This window comes from Erinaceus europaeus, chromosome 5 (assembly GCF_950295315.1).
Source record: "Erinaceus europaeus chromosome 5, mEriEur2.1, whole genome shotgun sequence".
NCBI lineage: Eukaryota > Metazoa > Chordata > Mammalia > Eulipotyphla > Erinaceidae > Erinaceus > Erinaceus europaeus.
Window position 1 is genome coordinate 94,622,730 of NC_080166.1, and position 22,388 is coordinate 94,645,117.

The following is a 22,388-nucleotide window of genomic DNA, read 5'->3' on the forward strand; positions in this document are numbered from 1 at the left end:
TTTTCAAAATAAGTCATTTAAATAGGTTTTCTGGACACTCTGAGAACTAGTTATTTTTTACAATAGGTCACAAAACAAAAATCCCAGTATACTGAAAAGTTTGTTTCTGAACACTTGAGGAATTGCTAGTAATCCACAATTAAAATGGTAATTCTCCTGATTTTTATGCTAGTGCAATTTAGGTTAGTGTTAATAACAGAAATTTCAGTATTCAAATGCTAAGAACATCGTATATTTTTAATTGGGTTTAGATTTTTTAGTGATTGTTGTTGTTGTTACTATTTTGTCACTGGGATTATCATTAGGACTTGGTTCCAGTATGACTTCACTGTTCTCCATGGCCATTCTTTTCTTTCTCCTCCCCTCTTTTATTTTTCTGAGATGTGGTATTAACTCAACAAAATTTTGAGGTAGGTAGGTAGTCAGTCTTCGAAATGCAAAGTCTCCTTAGGAAACTCAGCCCCTCCTTGTTGTGGTGGCTCTAACTTAATCAGAAATCCTAACTTGATAGCCCAGCCCTCTTGAGTTTCAGTCTTGAGTCCCTGCCAACCAAGTGAGTAATTTTGTACATCTGTGGGATGGGATTAGCAAGCCGACTGCCTACCTATTACCATTTCCACAAGATTAAATGATTTAGTAAGTATAAAGCTTGTAAGAAAAATCTGACACAGAGGAAGTACCATTATCATAGTGGTTTTGATTCAAGCTTGTCAACCAGAACTTGCTCTTGGGGCTCTGATTCCCTTCACAGAAGCATACACTGTCCATTCTCATGAGTTCCTTGTCCTCTGTTTATTTTTTGGAATTTCAGTCGGACATAATTAAAATGTTAAAATGATTAACTAGAGAATTATTCTATTTTTTAATTTCTTTATTGGAGGATTAATGGTTTACAGTCGACAGTAAAATACTATAGTTTGTACATGCATAACATTTCCCAGTTTTCTACATAACAATACAATCCCCAATAGGTCCTCCTTTGCCATCATGTTCCAGAACCTGAACCCTTCTGTGGAGTCTGAACAAACTGGATTCAAATCCCAGATGGCTACTTGGAACCTAGAAGACTTGACGCCTACTGTTTAGCCTTTTTTTTTTTTTAGCTAAGACAACTTCATCAAAAAAATGAAGATGTTAACAGAGTTGTTGAGAATCTTGTGGTTTCTGTCACAGAAGCTGAACCCCTCTAAGGGATTTGAATCTTTTTTTTTTTATACAGAGACTAGACTTGTGTAGTTGCTAGAGATGGTTAGTCATGTTACACCTGTACCTAAGTTTGTATCTTAAATAAGCAAGATAGCAGTGAAGATAGAGGGATAGGTGAAACATGGACCAACTGGAATTTGTAGAGATAGGCTGACATCTGTGAAGACAAGTGGACATTTGTCCTGACACTTGTTTCCATGCCTCACTGCCTTTAAGTCTGCAATTTGAAAGATGGTGGTGACTGGTGGGAGAAACAGGACCAGAATTCAGGGGAGCTGAAGAGACTCCAGGGTGTAGCTGAGGAAGCTGATAATTCATGCCAACAGGGTAGGACAGAAGGTGCAGGATCCCAGGAGAACCACGCCTCCTTCCTAGCATAAATATAGCTATTGTGTTCCTTCTGCCTTCCCACATTTGTAGAAATTACACTTGTGGCCAATTCCAATCCAGTTCTATGCAAAGAAGGGATGTCTCCTCACCTTGGTGTACCTGAGTGAAGCTGTTGCACTACAAAGCCCCCAAACATGTGGCAATGTGAAAACCTTCTCATTGACATCTTAGATGTGCCTAAAATTATAGCTGCTTTGTGCTGTTGTAGCATCTCTTGCAGTTGAATTTTGAGTCTGGATCGACAGGACTGAAAGGTGGAAGGACATACACTTATCCAAAAAAAAAAAATCTTGCTTTCCTCTGAGCTGCCATTTGGGGGTTGGAAGTTAAGTCAGGAAAATGTTTCATTGTTTTTCACTGACCTGCTATCCTCCCAGTATGTGTTCCTTCTGCCCTCCCAGCTACAGTGATATCTCCATATGGGATTGAGTTTATGGAAGCATAGAGTAGAATCTAGCTAGGCCTCATTTCCACAGATACCCACAGGGTATATTCTCTTTGTACCTGCCACTGCAGCCTGAGTCTATGGAGTGTAATGCCTAGCACCAGCATAGTCAGGACCTGTTTGGTAATTAGTGTATTCTGATTTTCCTGAAGCTGTCCATGTTTTTAAACCTCAGTTCCAGGCAAACCTGACCAACTGGTCACCCCAGAGTTTGATGTCCCACTCCCTTCTCACTCTGCTCTTACTCAACTTTTTTGGTTAGTGATTCATATATTCAGAACTATTCCTTCTTGATCTAACTAAGTTAACCAAAATTGAGCTGTCTTCCCTGAACTCTCTATTTCTAAAGAGTATAGTAACAACTATTCTGTCTCTATGCATTTAATTTTCAGTCACCTCCTCCTTAGAACAGCCAACAGCTTCTAAATTCATTTAATTCTACATAGAAGCAGAGGAAAATAAAGAGGACAGGTTACTCTCTCCAGTCCTGAGAATTCCAAGGAATTGAAAGTGTCCCCAAACTGTGAGAAGAAAGGTAAGCAATACACTTTTCTAACGATCTTCTCTCTTTGGTTTTAGCTTCAGCTGGGAAACAAGAGGGCAATAGGGAAAGGATCATTTGACCACTTCATTCTTTTTTATTTATTTATTTACTTATTTATTTATTTTTAAATTTTATTTATTTATTTTTCTTTTTTATTTAAGAAAGTATTAATTAACAAAACCATAGGGTAGGAGGGGTACAACACACAATTCCCACCGCCCAATCTCCATTTCCCACCCCCTCCCCTGATAGCTTTCCCATTCTCTATCCCTCTGGGAGCATGGACCCAGGGTCATTGTGGGCTGCAGAAGGTGGAAGGTCTGGCTTCTGTAATTGCTTCCCTGCTGAACATGGGCGTTGACTGGTCAGTCCATACTCCCAGTCTGCCTCTCTCTTTCCCTAGTAGGGTGGGTCTCTGGGGAAGCGGAACTCCAGGACACATTGGTGGGGTCTTCTGTCCAGGGAAGCCTGGCTGGCATCCTGATGACATCTGGAACCTGGTGACTGAAAAGAGAGTTAACATACAAAGCAAAACAAATTGTTGAGCAATCATGGACCCAAAGCTTGGAATAGTGGAGAGGAAATGTTAGGGGAGTACTCGCTGCAAACTCTAGTGTACTTCTGCTTTCAGGTATATATTTTGCAGTAGTTTATGGATACGTGTGAACATAAGCTCTCTCTCACAGAAACTGGTGTATATCTAGGTTGTGGGACTTTGTTAGAAAGTGAACCACCTGAGATGAAATTAGAGTGTACTATAAAAGGAAAGGTCTCACCCGAGTAATGAAGCTGAAGGGTTGTCATTCCACAAGTGAAGTCTCTGGACATAGTCTGAGCTAAAGCATGTTGAGGTGGCCATCGTTGCATTGATTAGGTTGTGATCGGTAGATGCAATATTATTTTATATGGATTGGGAGAGGCATACAGGAAAGTGTGCCCTATCCAAGGGTTCCAGGACTGGGGGAAGTAGAGGCTCTATAGTGGAGATGTGAGGTTCCTGAGGTCTTAGGGTTCAAAAAGACAATCGATAGTTAATTTTATCATCACATTAATTGGTAATTGGGTTAACTTTGAAAGGTCCTTTTGTTATGGTTTGCTGTACAGTACCCAGTATCTTGTATATAGCTGTGCTATTGGTTGCTTCTGAACTGCTTGGTCTAGGCTTTTGAGAGAATCCGCCTATCAAATACACAGCCTATATATTAAAAAGATTCAGTCTGTGTTTTAAAAAACTTCGAGACATACAATTAATTTTCCCCCTCTCATATTAATTAACTAGTGATTTATATGACTACATTTTACTAGGAGTGTACATAAACACCATTCCCACCACCAAAAGACTGTGACCCATCCCTCCCACCCACTCCCACCCCCCACTGGCCCAGAAAGCTGCATGTCTACCCCTCACCACAGGGCTTTTATTTTGGTGCCCTACTTACAATTTGGTCAGGTCCTGCTTTAGTTTCCCTTTCAGATCTTCTTACTCAACTTCTGTTGATGACTGGGATCATCCCATACTCATCTTTATCTTTCTGACTTAGCTCACTTAACATAATTCCTTCTAGCTCTGTCCAAGATGGGTCAGAGAAGGTGGGTTCATTGTTCTTGATAGCTGCATAGTATTCCATTGTGTATATATACCACAGCTTCCTCAGCCACTCATCTGTTGTTGGGCTTCCAGGTTTTAGCTATTACAAATTGAAAAGCTTCTTCACATCCAAAGAAACTATTAAACAAACAAAGAGACCCCTCACAGAATGGGAGAAGATCTTCACATGCCATACATCAGACAAGAAACTAATCATCAAAATATATAAAGAGCTCAGCAAACTTAGCACCAAAAAAGCAAATGACCCCATCCAAAAATGGGCAGAGGATATGAACAAAACATTCAACTCAGAGGAGATCCAAAAGGATAACAAACATATGAAAAACTGCTCTAGGTCACTGATTGTCAGAAAAATGCAAATTAAGACAACATTGATATACCACCTCACTCCTGTAAAAATGGCATATATCTAAAAGGACAGCAGCAACAAATGCTGCAGAGGTTGTGGGGACAGAGGAACCCTTTTACATTGCTAGTCGGAATGTAAATTGGTCCAGCCTTTGTGGAGAGCAGTCTGGAAAACTCTCACAAGACTAAACATGGACTTTCCATATGATCCTAATTCCTCTCCTGGGCTTATACCCCAAGGACTCCAAAACACCCAACCAAAAAGAGGTGTGTACTCCTATGTTCATAGCAGCACAATTCATAATAGCTAAGACCACTTCATTCTTTTCAATCTCTCTTTATCAACTACTTCTTACAATTGTGTTGTATCCCGAGTTTTCCCTACCTGTGGCTTCTGGTAAACCTTTGCTAAATCCTTCAGTCACTTTTGATATGAAATTGGAGAATTAGACAAAAGAATTTTTCTAAGTATTGAAAGAATATCACCTCAGGGGTACAGGAATGTCAGTTTTGAATCTGCTTTCTTTGTCTTAGATGATAAACTATGTCATCTAAAATAAGGCTCAAGCTAATATGGCCTGTAATCATATAGGACCCCTTTCCTTTTTCTTCTTCCAAATTCATGACATGTATCACACCATATTTTAAAATTTTCCCTCTAACATTAGCTGAAGTGCTTTCTTCTATGTCCAAACACACTTGGTCCTCTCATTTGCCTTCCAGAACTCAATTATTTTGTGTTACTTTACTATTGCTATTATTAAATCACCCCCACACTTTGTCACTTAAAATAACAAACATGTATTATCTCATAGTTTCTGTGATTGAATAACTGGGTGTGATCCAGCTGGGTCCTCTTTTTCAAGTTCCTGTACAAGGATGTCATTGAGGTGCTTGTGAGGGCTGGGTCTCATCTGGAGACTCTGATGGGGAAGGATATTTTTCTGGGACACTGAGAGCTGGTTGCCAGAGTCAGTTTCCCTACAGCTCTTAGAGAAAGATATTCAGTTCATTGCTGACTATTGGGAAGAATTTCTTCTCAGATCCTTGGAATTTGAGTATTTCAAAAATGGCAACTTGCTTTAAGAAGGCAAGGGACAGGGAGACAGAGAATCTACTGGCAAAATCTATGTAACCTTTTTTTGTAAGTGACAACTCATCACATTTGCCACATGCTATTGCTTAGAAGCAATTCAATAGGACACTCAACACTTAAGAGAACATTATCAGTACATGATCCTTCTTTCTACCATATTATCACATTATCCAGGTTTATTATACCACGTTAGTCAACAAGCAGGCATATTTCAGATGACCTCATTTTAAAACAGAATTTATGGTTTTATAAATCCTCCAGTTATCAACCAATTATCATGTGCAGTTTGTAGTTTGCATCTTTTTTTATATCTTGTCTAAGAAATTTTAGCCTATGGTGTCAGGAAGTGGTACACCCAGAAAAACACATATGTTACTAAGCCCAGGGGTCAAATTCAATCCCTGTTCCCAACTGTAGAGGGGAAGCTTCTTCAGTGGTGAAGCAGTGTTGCAGCTATCTCTTTTCCTTTCCCTCTCCATCTTTCTGTCTCTCTCAGTAAAGGATCAGCCCCCCAAAAAAAGAAAGAAAGAAAGAAAGAAAGAAAGAAAGAAAGAAAGGAAAAATGAGGAGGAGGAGAAGGAGGAGAAGAAAGGGAGGCGGTAGAAGAGGAGGAGAAAAAAATGCCTAACAGGATTGGTGGAATTAGTGTGCAGGCATTGAACCTCACCAACCCCCCCCACAAAAATAATTGATAAATGAATTAAATTTTAGCCTACATCAAAATGAGATGATGTTCTTATATTATTTTTCTAGAGTTTTATTATATTTTATGTTAAAAGATATATCTTTGACATTTAGAATACCATGTATACCTGTCATATTTTTTCATACTGTTATCAAACTTCCTGCATGCCCTAGTAAAAATACCACCTTTCTACTTTACTCTAATGCAAAGACTGCTGTGAAAAAGTCTACTATGTTTATGTCATAAGTCATGCCACTGTATATGTGTAGGTTAATTCTTTTTTATTGTATTGGCAACATAAAACTATGGATAAAAGATAAATATACAAAAGTTATTTATTTTTTCCCTCTAAGCAAACTTAAAAAAAAACTTATCTACTTGAGAGAAAGCATAGAAATCTCCAGGTTATACACTGGGTCTTGGAAACTTAGTATATACCCATGCCCAGAGGAATGATTTGCGTTTTATCTTTCCCTCTCCCTCTGAGCATCTCTTAGGGCTTAATCTAAGTCTTTTATTTACATATACAAACTTATAGTAAACAATTTACCACTGAAAGAAATATAATGGATGTAATCTTTGTGCATATATATTAATAGATTAATATATCCTACCCTTGTATTATTTAGGATTTCTCTTGAGGGTACGAAAAAGTAGAATAAAAAAAACTATAGAAACTGTCTCATTAGAGCAAATATTTAGCAGATTGAGTAGAGAACAAAACCACAGAAGAAACAAATTGATTTTTCTGTTTTTAAGTATGGCTTGTCCGATCAATTTCTTATCAAGGATTGACTTCCAGAGACATGGCTATGGAGTAGCAAGCAGCAGCTGAGTTTTGCTTTCCCCTATCAACTAGGAAAAGCATCAATAATCACCAAAAAATTCAACAATTTATGACTGAGATCTGTTCAAAAAACTCACCAAGCCACAGGTGAGTACAAATAAATGTGGTTCATTGACCAAAGGGGCTGAGGAAGAGATTCCTTGGACTAAAAGACTGTACTCAGGAATAGCTAGCACCAGTCTGAGAGTTTGCCAGCTGAGAAACACTGCTTCCAGGTCTGAGTTTTAGCAACAAAAATACTATTTAAAAAAATGAAAAAAATCACCTAAAATTGACCAATTTACAACAGTGGGTTCTGAAGTCTCCATTGCTATTGCTCCTCAGAGGCTGGAACAGCAGCTGGGAATCCCTATATTGATATCATGGGCACAGCACTGACCTGGTGACTCAGGATTAAATCTACCCTCCTGGTGATCCAGAGGTGTGGCCGTGAGTAGGAGCCTTTTCACATTGCTCTCTTGATAGACTGGGAAGAACAGTGAAGAATCATTTGAAAACTCAACAGAGTGCAAATGGGGATTCTTTGGGGACTCAATAGGCCATGGGGCATTTCTTGGCTCTGGCCCCCTATAGAGAGGTGGATTGGGCCTGGGATTTGGATCCTCAGACTTGGGAGTCTCTTTGCATACCATTGTGCTATCTATCCTCCCTTTTTTATCTCTTGGTCACCAGTGAGTTATTAAGCTAAAAAAAAAAAAATCTACTTATTGTTAAAAACCCTCTGGTTGGCTCAGGCTAACATAGCCAGCAAGGAAGATAAATCACAGACAAATCACTGTCAAAAATAACAAGGGTTTAATAGCCACTATGCTTCTCCTCAGAGGTTGATATAAAACAAAAACAACTTAATTTTTTTTCTTTATTTATAAAAAGGAAACATTGACTAAATGATACGATAAGAGGGGTATAACTTCACACAATTCCCACTACCAGAGCTCTGTATCCCATCCCCTCCCCTGATAGCTTTCTTATTCTTTAACCCTCTCTGAATATGGACCCAACGTCCTTGTGGGATGCAGAAGGTTGAAGGTCTGGCTTGTGGAACTGCTTCCCTGCTGAACATGGGCGTTGACAGGTCGATCCATGCTCCCAGCCTGTCTCTCTCTTTCCCTAGTGGGGAAGGGTTCTGGGGAATCAAAGCTCCAGGACACATTGTTGGTGTTGTCTGTCCAGGGACCTCTGGTCAGCATCCTGGAACATCTGGAACCTGGTGGCTGAAAAGAGAGTTAACATACAAAGCCAAACAAATTGTTGACTAATCATGGACCTAAAGGCTGGAATAGTACAGGTAAAGAGTGGGGTGGGGGGGGGTGTCCCTCTGTTTTGTAGATAGCTAGTAGGCATATTTTAATTATATTCCAAAAGGCCTGTTGCTATACTAGTGTTATTTTGTTTTGTTTTGTTTTGTTTTGCCTGAGCCTGAAATCTGATATGCAGGTGGATCCTAATTATTATCTGGGGAGATGATGCCATGACTGGCAGAAGGACCAGAAGGCTGGATCAGGGAAGAGAGTAGCTCCCAAATATGGGAATACTGTATAAATATTGTTGATTGTAAACCCCATTGATTTGATGTGATCTGGGGCCCATATACAGCTTAGGAGCCTATGTGGCCTCTGCATCCCTGTAGATCTGAACTCACATTCTGTGGTCATTAAGTAGCAACATTCCAAGCTGCCCCAATATCAGGACCCATCTTCTTCAGGAGTAGCATAGAGTATATTGTCCAGCCTCCCTTCGGAGGATGGAACATTCTCTACCATTGTTGATCAAAGTTGAGGGCAAAGTCCTATGGGGGCCCACAAAGGGGTTTATTGTGTTGTTCCTGATACAGATGACCAGTAACAATGGAGAGAGGGGTTTATTCAAGGTCTAGGCCCATCATGTCTGTTTGGGAATCTCAGGACTCCCCGAATAGGGCCCCAGCTGATGGGGTGGCCTGATAGTGACTAAAGAGTCATTGTTAAAGTATGCCAGTCTCTTGTCCTTATTCAGCTTTTGCAGCAAAAACAACTTTTAGCATTTGCAACAGAGAACTCTTAAATACCTTACTTAGACAAAGTCAATCCAAGCAAGTGATCAGTGGATTGAAAAGATGGTTGAAGCTGTACTCAGCATAAGAAGGTACTGTCTTCCTGTTCTGAAAATCCATTTCTGTCTTCAATTAGATCATGAGACCCTACCTCCCATCTTCCAAAAGCAGCTGTGTCAATATTAGACTAACAGCTCCACCTATTCCTGAATCACACCAAAGGCCAAAGGTAACCAGCTTCAGGGGTCCAGGAAACAATCAACCAGAAATCATCTCACACTATATATAAATAGCAACACCCAGGAAATTTGTGTAAATATCATAACACACCAAATATAATGGTCAAACCATTTTATTATCAAAGTGACACATAGTCAATGTATGAACTCAAAACTAGATATAATTAATCCAGTCATTTTTAAGAAATAATATTTGATAATTTCAGGTATGCAAACTGAATTAAAGCTACTTTCTATAAAAGGACTAAAATGAAAAGTTGTTCAGTAGCATTAAGCATTAAGTAGAGTCTATCTTTCAATTTCCCCTTTATTTCTTCTTTAATTTCTTCTTTTTTTTTTACTCTTTTGCAAAGTATCTTAGAAACATATATCTGAAGAAAGATAACTAAGTTAAGTATAACCCTCAGATCTTGATATACTATCATCATGAGTCTAAGAAAGTCATTTTCTTGCTTTATTTTGCTATTATTTCACTCTCCACTCTACAATTTGATGTTACTTTTGTCTCCCTGCTAACGTTCTACAATTTCTTTGCTTCCATAGCCACCTATTGAACTCTTTTTTTTTAATTAATTAATTAATTAATTTGCTCCAGCATTATAGCTGTAACTCAGTGCCCACAGGTAAAATCCACCACTCCTGGCAACAGATTTTACCATTTTATTTTTTCCTTTGTTTGATAAGACTGAGAGGGAAGGAGGAAATAGACACCATCAGCATTGCTTCAACATTTGTGAAGCTTCCCCCCACACACAGGTGATGACTGGAGACTTAAACCAGGGTCCTTGTACATGGTAATATATGTATTCAACAGGTACACCACAACCTTGCTCCTGTAGTCACCTATTTTAATGTATTTTACATATATTCTTGAAGTGCGCATTATTATTTCATCAATATACTCATTTTTAATTTATGGAAATAGCATTATGCCTAAGGTTTGCTTCTTACTACTTAATAAATATGGATTTCCATTCATTACATATAAGAGAGTTTCACCTGAGAGAGAAAGCGATGAAAAGCCAGAGCATCACTAGTAGTAACAGTACTGGTGACAGCCATCTTCCCAGTCACAACTTTTTATTTTAAATATAGCTTTATGGTTCTTGATTTAGCTGTGTATGCTCATGTAAACATGCTTTCGATCAATGGCCATTTCTATCATACTTTTAATTTTTCCCCCTAGGGTTGGACACTTAGGTCTCCCACAATTCTTTGGCCCCCATAACAGATCTAAACAGAGCTTCTTGCATTAGCCTGTGGGAAAGACTACCAAAGAGCACTGCTGGATCAGACATGTTCGTTACCCTTGATGAATTGCTGCTAGATAACTGGATTTATTGGTGGGCTGGAGAAATAGCACATAATGCTTATGTGAAAGACTTTCATGCCATGGTCCATGAGGTTCCAAGAATGAGGTTCCTCAAGAATGAACCCTCAAGAGTGAGGTTCCAAGTTCTATGTCTGACAACAGATATACCAGATTGAAGTCTAGTTCTCTTTCTCTCTTTTCCTATCTCTCTCATTAACAAACAAAGCCTTACTGAATAAGAAAAAAAAAAGAGACCTTCATGCCTGAGGCTTGGGGTCCTAAATTCAATCCCCCAAAGCACCATTAGCTAGAGCCAAACATGTGCTTTGATTAAAATAATAATAATAATAATTTACATTTTGACTTTATTTTTTTTCTTTTGTCAAAGTTCTCATTATGTTGGAAATCTGGCTCTGTGCCAACACTTAGTAGTACACTGAACTTTATAATTATGTGAAACATGAAAATTAATCCCATGGTTGGGGTGATTTTATGTGAAATGTTTTTAGGTTATTATATTGAAAAATAATTTTTCAGAAATGATGATGTTTGTAGTATTAGCTTCATTCATATTACTGATACAGATAGGATTTTAGGGAAATATTTTGAATGAATTATAGTTTATATCATTTAATCAAGGTATTATATGTTGTATAGTGACTTATGGAATTATAAAATATTATTATGTACATTTGCATTACAGATGCCCTGACATAAATTGACTTTCCCAGAGAAAATAGTGAAATGTGTCATTTATTATATATAGTCAAGTATAAGATAAATACTTCTTAATTATTTTAGTATAATTCCTGTATAGCAGTTATTATTTATCTCATTTTATATGAAAGAAATTTAAACTCAAAAAGGTTCAGTCATTTCCCTCTGGTTAAGGTTAAGACAGAACATCTGATACTTGAAGGAGCTAGGATTCAATTCAAGGTATTCTTTACAGGTTCAGTGTCTTTACTGTAGAATAAAATGAGGGCAAGGAGGATAACATGAAGATAGTTTGTTGTAGTCATTAAGAATAGTGCCTTTGAAAATATGTGTCTAAGTATGAATCACAGTTTGGCCACCTAATAAATCCTAAATTGAGAGAATAACTCAAAAGCTATTAGCAACATGTAAATATACTATACAATATTATTAACTGTAGTCAACAAACTATACACTACATCTATTATATTTATTTCTTGCCACCAGATTTATTGCTAGGGCTCTATGCTTGCAAGTTTCCTCCAATCCAGGAGGTCTCTCATTCTCTCTTTAAATAAAGGAAGAGTGGGAAATAAAAGTACAGAGGAAGAGAAAGAGACAGAGAGAAAAGGATAGCTACCACAGCACTGTTCCATTGCTCATGAAACATTGTTCCTGTAGGTACAGGCGCTTCAGTGTGATGATGGGGTTGGAATTGGTCCTTAGTGCATCATAAAGTGTGCCTTGTACTGGGTGAACTACCATGGGTTTATTTGTTCTGTTTATTGTATCTTGATCCCTTTCGCCTACTACTCAGATTGAACCCCAAACCTCCATGTCTGGGAAAAATCAACCTACTTTTTTTTATCCATGAGATGTTTTTATTTGTTTTTGATTTTAGATTCTATAGATTGATGAGATCATAGGCTGCTTGCCTTTGCCTTCTCAGATTCTTAGTCAACAAAGCAAGTTTGTTGATTATAAACACAAATAACTAGTGCCAGTGAAATAGCTCATTTGGATAGTGTGCTTCTTTGTCATGTGCATGACCCTTTGAACCTGACTCTCACTACAATGAAGGAAGCTTCAATATTGTGGCCACATTCTCTCTGCTTCTCTCTCTCTCTCCATATATATATATATATATATATATATATATATTTATATATATATATAAATAAACATATATATAAACATATATATATGTTTCAAATAATTATCTACAGTGGTATAGAGAATATTACATAAGATCAATAAACACTAAAATTTTCAGTTTCATTGATGAAAAAAATAAGTACCAGTTAAAATAACATGAAGAGATGTTCTTCTCTTTGGGAGTTTATTTAGTATCATGGGACACATATGCACTTCTCTCTATATATAATTGGATAAAATATTTTTGAGAGTGCAGTGAGGAAAACAGTTATAATAAAAACCATGTATCCATTTCAAAGCTATATTTTAAAACACATTCAATCCGACAACACCCAGTGAGTGAGGTGTGATCATTATTACCAGTTTATAGAAGACAAAAAAATAAATCAGGAATAGATTAACCTGGTCAAGACTATAGATGTAGTTGGTGATACTGGGATCTGCTTTCCAATAATAACAATGTAAACTAATTACAATTTGATGTCCTCAACTAAATCAGTGCAACCAGTGCCACTATGTTGCATGTTGATACCACTAGCTTTTTGCTTCAGACTGTATCCAGAGATGTCACGCCTGAGATATCAGCCTTCAAGCTCCAATACCTGGTGAGACCCTTTCTAACACATGGCACTACCTAGTTCCATTTCAAACTCTCCAACAAAGTTAAAGGCCATAGATATAGACTAGGGCCTAGGGGACTGGGTAAGTGTATATATGCATCTATAAGTTAGGAGCAACAATATTCCTCACAAAGTGCCTAATAGTCTTCTGTGGTAAGTTATGCTTGGTGATCAAGTAGAAAGGCCTAAAGAAAGCGCTATTCTCAACTGTTTTACTCCTACTTTATGGTTCCTGTTTATTTAAACATTTTGGCCTGCTTTTTTTTTTTTTTCTTTTTTGGTACTGCCTTTCAGTCACCAAGTTGCAAATGCTACTTTGATTCCATCCTGACTTCCATAGGCAGAAGACTAATGTGCCCACTAATGTGCCCTGAGATCCCACCTCTCTCCAGAACTCTATCCAACTAGGGAAAGATAGAAACAGGCTGAAGGTATGAATCAATCTGCCAATGTCCATGTCCAGTGGAGAAGCAATCACAGAAGCCAGACCTTCCACCTTCTGCAACCCATAAATAATTTTGGTCTATATTTCCAGAGGAAGGAAAATGTTAGGGGAAGATGAGCAAAGGTCTTTGAACTCTAGTTCCATCAAAGAAAAGCAAAAAAAAAAAAAAAAAAAAGGAAGGATATTCTGAAGTAGTAACAGGTGGAAGTGTGATTAGAAAGTAAGAGAAGACCATGAGGGGGGAATATATATATTGAATATATATATTCAACAGATATCTTTGACTTTGGGAGCTCTGGTGGTGGTGATGGTGTGTAATTTGTAATTATACCCCTGTCATATCACAATTTTGTTTTGTTTTGTTTTTATCATTATTTTACTTTTTCCTCCAGGGTAATCACTGGGGGCTAAGTGCCAGCACTACAAGTACACTGCTCCTGGTGGTCATTTTCCTCCATTTTATTTGATAGGACAGAGAGAGGGGAAGACAGAGAGGGTGAGAGAAAAGTAGACACCTGCAGACCTGTTTCACTGCTTGTGAAGCATACCCCCTGCAGGTAGGGAGCCTGGGGCTTGAAGCCAGATTCTTGTGCAGGTCCTTGCACTTAGTACTATGTGTGATTAACCAGGTGTACCACTGCCTGACCCCCCTCATTTCATACTTTTCTAAAACAATATTAAAATATTAAATCATTAATTAAAATATAATTGGGTACTTAGAATGTAAACTGGATTCAAATATTCTACTGTAGAATATGATCATTTTGTACTACAAATATAAATGACCATTATGGGAGGGGGTGGGTTATGGGGATTGGGTGGTGGGAATTGTGTGGAGTTGTACCCCTCCTACCTTATGCTTTTGTTCACTAATCCTTTCTTAAATAAAAAATTAAAAAAAAACATTTAAAATATACTATGGTCATTTAATGTTAATTGCTATTTATTTTAGGTAATATTTATTATATTCCTGGAATTAGGAGGATAATGATGCCAATTATTTCATGTTACTATTGAGATTATGCTGAGATTAAATTATTCATACCCAGCAGTCTAGGTTACTGTGCATTGGCAGTGTTCTGAACTTGCATGCCTTAAGTGCCATGTCTGATCTCTGGCAGCACATATGACAGAGTGACAACTCTCTATATCTACCTCATAAAATAAAGTAAGTCAAAATAAAACAAAAAACCCTATACCCAAGCATTTGGTATGGTAGAACAGAGAATAGCAGAAATGATATTCATAAGAAAACTGAAACTCTTCTTGTTTGCAATTTATATTATAAGCATCTAGTGCATTATTAGTAAATCAGATTAACTACTTATGAGGGAGTTTTTTTTTTTTTTTCATTTTTATGGGTGAAAAAACGGCAATCAAGTGGTTTTAAAGACCCAAAAGAATGTTACTAATGATAAATATGAGTAGAGATATTGCTCCAATTTTTTAAAATTATAATAGTAATTTTAGGTTCTTGATTCCACACCGTATAAATAGCACACTGAAAAAATGATGTTTGACAACCCTGGTTTGAATCTAGTGAAGGGCAAACTTCAGTGTTGTGTTGTCTTTCCCTTTCACCCTCTGTCTGATTTCTCTTTCTACCTGAAAAAGATGGCAAAGAGTCATGAAGGCCTGGTGTTGACAGAATAAAAAAGAAGATTAATTTTGAAAATACAGATAAATGTATTCCACAGGAACAGTTTTTGCCTGAAGTAACTGGATGACTTTGCTTCAGCTGCCAGAGTAATCTTATATAGTTACAGTTTACATTTACAGCACTCTGGAAAAAACATATATGATTATAGACCATAATTCTAATTCATAAGAAAATATGAATGAGACTTCAAGTTTTTATAACACTAGATTGAATAACATTATATTTAAAGCACAAGATCACACTACATGAACACATGTGAAATAAAATTATTTCTTTATTTTTCTTTATTTTTCCCAAGGTTTCTAGCATTACAATTTTTTTTACTTAAAACCACTCATTAAAGAAAAATTTTAAAAAATCACCATTGAATATGTTTAAAGTATTATCTAAGCACAGGGTGGGAAAAATGATCTTGTTCTCCTTTTCACTGCTGCAGTCATCATGTCTGAGTCTCCAGCTATAGTATTTCAGTATTAGGTCTGCTAGTATTTGACTTAACAATCAGTAACTCTCAGATTCCCTATTCATCCTTAGAAGTAGGTATGACTCAGAGCTGGGTTGGAACTCTGCCTCTTCTCACTGGAAACACCCAAAGGTATACCCCAGTTTTCATTACTGCTCTAGGGATTGGCTTAAAGAAAATAACAAGTCAGTTGTTATCTGTCTTCATAAACATATGACCCTTGAAAGTAGGTTGAAGCGAGCAGTAGTTTCTAAACTGAAAAAATCCAGCCATATTAAATACTTGGAGATATTTGCTATATAATATTTAGAGTATGGTTATTGGCTTAGAAATGAACTAAATGTACTCACTGTCATTCGTTTCTCAACTGCTAGGGGTATTCTGGAGACCAATCTGAATGAAGGCTGGCAGGCATGACCTTGGTATAGCAGGGCCAATAGAAGTTGGCCCTGCCCCCCAAAAGGCAGATGATAGCTAGTCTATTAGGTCTTCCATCAGTGTTGCTATTCAGTATTCAACTGTTACTAACTGGAGTTTCTTAAAATATAGAAAATGATGGCCCCTGAGAAGACAAGCTTTTGTCCAAGCTAATGATGCAAAGGGCTAGTCTGTCTTTGCCAAAGACATTTAAATGTATTTCCACCTATTTTGCCGATTGTGGTTATTTGAGGCTTACTTAAGTGCTTTCTTTGCTTACTTGAGTTAATTACCTCAGCCTAATTAAGTACTATGGTCCTACCTCACCTAAACTTTCCAAATATAGTGTAATTTTCCTTTTTTTTTTTTTCCAAGAGGCCCATGTCTTTATTTATTCTTGCTTGAGCCTGACAGCTAACATGTAGGTGGGCTAAAGGTATTGTGTGAGAAGATGGTGTCAGAGTTGGGAATGAGTCTAGAAAGCTGGATCAGGGAAGAGTATAGCTCCCCAAAATGGGAAAAGTATATAAATGCCAGTAATTGTAAACTCCATTGATCTGATCTGGGGCACATAATCAGCACAGGATCTTGTATAACCTCTGTATTCCTATAGGTCTGAGCTCACAGTCTATGGTCGTAGCTAGGAATATTCTAGGCTCCATTCATTACAGGACCCATCTTGCTTGAGTGGCAGAGTATGTTAACCCAGTCTCCCTTTAGAGAGTGGGGCAGTCCCTACCATTGTTGTTCCACACTGAGGGCAAGGTCCTGTAGACCCACAGGAGTGTCTACTATGTTGTTCCTGATGGAGATGACCAGAGGTGGGATGCCATCAGTTTTTTATGTCACTGTTTTCTGATAGAAAGAGTGAATGAGGTTCACTTAGGTATATCTGTTTCTTTAGTGTTCAATTGTGATGCTTTGAGCCTGCTCCTTAACTCTTTTGAAAATGCTCAAGGTTGTGCTTTCTCCTGTAAATGACTTTTCTAAGCTCCCTTCTGGCCTACTTTTGTACTTGGTGTCACTTTACATGTTCTCAGTTTTGAATGTGTCATTCTTTGCCGAGAAAGTTTTTCATTTCTTTCTTATTTTTAACAATCAAAACCTTATATCTCCTGGATTTACTCATACTATCACCTGCTCACATACTTCTAGTGTGGGGGGAAAAAATCTAGGTGGAACAAGGACAAACTATGATCATTGTTTTTTTAATTATTTATTTTAAATTTTTAATATTTATTTATTTATTTTCCCTTTTGCTGCCCTTGTTTTTCATTGTTGTAGTTATTATTGTTGTCATCGCTGTTGGATAGGACAGAGAAAATGGAGAGAGGAGGGGAAGACAGAGAAGGCAAGAGAAAGGTAGACATCTGCAGACCTGCTTCACCACCTGTGAAGGGACTCCCCTGCAGGTGGGGAGCTAGGGCTCAAACCAGGATCCTTATGCCGGTCCTTGTGCTTTGCGCCATGTGCGCTTAATCCTCTGCGCTAAAGCCCGACTCCCTGTATTATTTATTTAATTTTCCTCTTTACGTAAACTCCAAGTCTCATTTTTCCTAACCCATCATTAGAACAGGTTTCTCCTTATCTATTTTCAATGTTCTTACTGCCACTATGTTTATTATGAAACAATAAATATCAACTTACAAAGTTTTAAGCCATAAGTCTTTTTTTAAATAGTTAATTATAGTCAGAACAAATTTCTCTCAGCCAGAATTGTTAGGATAAGTACTATAAAATGCCAGATCTATGCAGTTCACAAGAATGTGTTCACACTGTTAATTTTAAATGATTTCTCACATGGGGACACATTGTTGTTTTATTATTCACCCAGAGGAAGCTCCAAATGGGAGGACAAAATATGAAGCATTTGGAGCAAAAAATTACTCTAGCATACATTTACATGTACAAAATGTGAACTATGAAACACAACAGCTTATTTTAAAACAGGTTTACAAAGCCTATCAAATATCTGCCAGCCATTTCAGGATCTTCATTTGTCATTGTCCTACTGTAACACAATCTCATTTTTCAAACAGATAGATGGCTCAGAAGGTTTTATTGGCCTGTTATTAATTTTTACTAATCAGTGATCTTCAAGGATTTAATATACAGTACTTGGAGCCTTTTCATTTGTCTCAACTGATAGCTGTGGGCACTATACAGAAACGCACAGCTTTCTGGAACTAGCCTTCTTCTGCAGTAAGTTTTGGAAGCCCTACCTAAGCACATGGAAGAACCTTCCAGATAAGGGCAGTAAGTAGTGAGAGGCCTGCTTTGCCTTCTGAGAGTGGGGAGACAGTGAAGGAAGCAGAGGAGAAAGGGCTTCTTGCCTGTTTGCAGGGCCTAGCTTCCTACACATTTTGCAGTCTCAAGGACCGGAGGTGGTTTGCCTCTAAACTGTATGCTCAAAGTAGCAGGAAGGAGCCAATGAGATTAATTAATTTCATTTTGCCGCCAAGGTTATCAGTGGGGCTTGGTACCTTCATGATTCCGCTGCTCCTGGTGGCTTTCACTTTTTTGTTTGTTTCTTTGCTTGTTTATTTATTTAACAGATGAAAAGGGAGCTGGAGAAAGAGAGGAGAGAGACACCTTCAACCTCTGGTGAAGCTTCTTCCTATAGGTATGTACCTGAGGCTTGAACCCTGGTCCTTTTGCATGGTAATGTGTGCTCTCCACCTATTGGCTCCGCAGTCTGTTATTTCAGAACTTAAAAATATTAACGAACAAGTGAGCGAACAAGAGAGAAATCTAAAGCACCAAGCTGGCACATGTGATGCCAAGATTGGTCCCTGTACCCATCACCTCATTCATGCTCATAGATCTGAAGCTCTAACTATTGGGCTACCTTCCTGGCCACTTCACAACTTGCTTTCATAACCGTTCCCTTTAATTCTTTTCAGGCCTAGAATGATGATTTTCCCATTCCCGATGGAGAAATGCCTATGGACACAGATGGATGCTGTATAGTCCTGTAGTCTGGCTATTGGTAACAAAAGCCCAGCTTCTGCACTGGGAAGGAGGCCCACCCTAGAGGGAGACACCCTAAAGCTGACTTTGTCTTTATCTTTGCCTAACCTGTTCACAGCCCCCTGGTTTCTGAATTGTGCTTTGAGAAGGAGCTAAAAGTGTGTGTGTGTGTGTGTGTGTGTGTGTGTGTGTGTGTGTGCGCGCGCGCGCGTGTGTGTGTGTGTTTAGCATCCACGCTCTGCCCATTTCCAGCTCTGCCCGTGGAAAACGTGACGTTTCCGGAGGAGCAAAGGAGCGCAGTGGCCCCAGAGGGGGAGACTCCTGAATCTTACGGAGTAGTCAAAGGGGGTGGTGTCTATTAGCGTCAATACGGCGGAGCGGAGCAAAAACTTCCAGCCAAACAAACTCGGAGACCGCATGCCCCCACCCTCCTTCTTGGCGCGGAGAAGCTGCTGCCTCGGCAGGAGCGCTCACCCCGGGGTTTCGGGGGAGACCGAGGGTCTGGAGGGGACTGACTGTGGCAGCCGGCGGCCCCGCCCTGCTATGGGCTTTGCCCTGGAGCGCTTTGCCGAGGCCGTGGACCCGGAGCTGGAGTGCGGGCTGTGCGGCCAGGTGCTGGAGGAGCCGCTGTGCACGCCGTGCGGGCACGTCTTCTGCGCCGGCTGCTTGCTGCCCTGGGCGTCGCGGCGACGCCGGTGCCCCTTGCGGTGCCAGCCGCTGGCTCCGGCCGAGCTGTACCGGGTGCTGCCGCTGCGCAGCCTGGTGCACAAATTGCGCGTCCGCTGCGACCATAGCGCCCGCGGCTGCGCCCGGGCACTGCGGCTGCACGAGCTGGCGGCGCACGTCGAGCGCTGCGCCTTCGGCCCTGCGGGCGGCCGGAGCGGCATCCCGGGGCCGGACGAGCACAGAGCCGGCGGCAGCAGCGGGCCGGCACGAGGGGCCTGCGGAGCTGACCCGGGCGGGGACGTGCGAGGCTCGGGCGGGCGGGGGCCCGGGCCTGGGGGCCTCGCCTGGAGGCGGCGCGAGCGGGCGCTGCTGGCCCGGCTCTGGCTGCTTCGGGCCGAGGTGCAGCTGGCGGCGCGTAGGTACCGGGACCAGTTCACCCAGTACATGGCTCACGTCCGCTCCTTCGCTGCCGGCGACCCGGGCGGCGAAGGCCAGGTAAGCACTGAACTTGGGCCCCCGGGGATGACCGTGGTGAGGGAGGGGAGATTCGGTCTGGCACCGTTGGAGTCCTTGAAGGTGACCCCTTCCCGCACACGCACACCCCCACTCGCCTCACCTTTAGCATCGCAGGTAACCAGACTCACCCCTCCTTGTGTGGTAGGATGCGAAACAGTTAAAGAGGCTGAAGTTTAACTTTTCCTTGGAGGGGGTAAAAATGGAATTAAGAAAGCTTTTTTTTTTCTTGTCACTCAGACCTTTGCCTCGCATTTTTACACACTCCTACCCAAACCTTTATGCTAATTTCAGTGCCATTTGTCCTGTGCCCAAAATCAGCCCGACAGTGCCCTGAGCCTGGACCCCAGGACTTCTGTGACCCTGGCTCCTCTTTCTCATGGAGAACTGATGCCCGAATCCCCTCAGCTTTACAAACCATTAGAGCCCAAGGGCGTCTTTTATTTGCTTCCTTGTTCACATCAACCACCTTCCACAGGGACTTCAGGCATTTGGTGTGTGTGTGTGGGGGGGGGGGGGTTAGGAAAGCCTTGAGACATTAAGAGATGAGGCTTTTAGATCTAGGGCTCTTTACATAACACTGCTGCCTTATTTCTGAATCTCATTTATTGGTGGCAGTGCTGCTGGTGGGGTTAGAGAGACACACACACTTGGGGACCCACTTCTGAGATCAGTCATATCCATATGAGGTCTCAGACTGTGCCTGGGGCCCCAAAGAAGGAGGTGTTTCCCTTCTTTGTCGAAGCTGCTGGCCCGTAACTGTGCTCCCAGTGCTGCCTGCTTCCAGGCCTAATAAACAAGCCTCTTTGCAGCACCCCTTGCTTGGAGGCTTGTTTATAAAGCTGTTCCTTCTCTTCTGGAGGACTTTCTGCAGTGTTTGACATTGTTGCTCGCTGCTATGGTGAGTGGGGATTTAGTAGAATTTGCACTCCTTTCAAGGATCTGTTTGCATTCTTAGCCCTCCTGGGGAGGAACACCCAGGACTGCTGACACTCCTAGTGGGATGCTTTTGCCCCTCAACTTAAAAAAAAGAAACCTAGATTGTGAAGTGCTAAAGCCTTCTATTCTGTTATATTCAAAGACTGAATTTTGTCTCTGATTACCTTATTTATATACAATTGCATTTAAGAAAATGGGACGTCTCAGAGAGAACAGAATTGTTCCCTATAGTACCAGTTTAGAATTTAAGGTCTTAGGGAAGTGGTGGCTGATGGATAGGAGCTACAAGTAAAATTATATTTCTGTAACTCAAGTAAAGTTGTTGTTCTGAAATGTTAATAAACACTGCCCAGGAGTTGCAAACTCACAGAAAGATTTCCCAGAATTCCTCCACAAAGTTTTCTCACTGCCAGTAGGGGTTGCTGTATGCACTGCCCAGGGAAACTCCTGGGTAAGGGGGTGAAGATGGAAGTAGTGATGATGCTTGTGGAAATTTATCATTTACAAATAATTCCCAAACATTCTCAGGTAGTTAATACAGTCAACCACCACAACTGACACTGAGCTGGTCTTCATTTCATCTTAAATAGAAATTCACGAGTAAACAAATTATATATATATATTTCTTATTTAGCTGTTATTTGGCCACCAGGAAAGTAATATATTCTACTTTACTTGGCATAAATTCTCTTTTTAAAATTCTGCAGGAATTATGCAAACCAAATGAGAACACTACTTAAAGTTAAGACTGCTGTAACCTAGTAGCTCCCACATTACGATTGCAATTGAATATTACAGTGGAAAGAGACATGTAGTTTACTGTTATTTAAATGCCTTAAGACTTTCCACAGTGAAATTACTGCATAAAACAAGTCTCATTTTCTTCAGTGATCTATGTTACTCTTCTGTAATGGAGGTGAAAAATAAAGATATTCCTAGGATTAAACCACAAATATCTTAAATTATAGTGAATTCATAATTAGATGTTGCTAACGCAAAGTTAGCATGTGTAAAAAAATGCAAAGCCATTTGACTATTTTTGAAAATGGTTATTTTTCTCACCTGCACATTTACTCTCTTCAAATACTTTA

The 22,388-nt window shown here is 39.8% G+C and overlaps 1 protein-coding gene across 2 annotated transcripts in view; it reads left to right on the forward strand.

Moving 5' to 3' along the window:
• Positions 1-19,558: 19,558 nt before the first annotated feature.
• PDZRN4 (PDZ domain containing ring finger 4) overlaps positions 19,559-22,388 on the forward strand; it is a 410,716-nt gene continuing 407,886 nt past the window's right edge. Inside the window, exon 1 of one of the 2 annotated variants that reach the window (XM_007531152.2) lies at positions 19,559-20,340. In XM_007531152.2, coding sequence (XP_007531214.2) covers positions 19,597-20,340 — 744 coding nt within the window. In that variant the 5' untranslated portion in view covers positions 19,559-19,596. Of the gene's footprint in view, positions 20,341-21,154; positions 21,260-22,388 lie in introns of those variants that run through there. The other variant, XM_060191555.1, reaches the window with a different exon arrangement.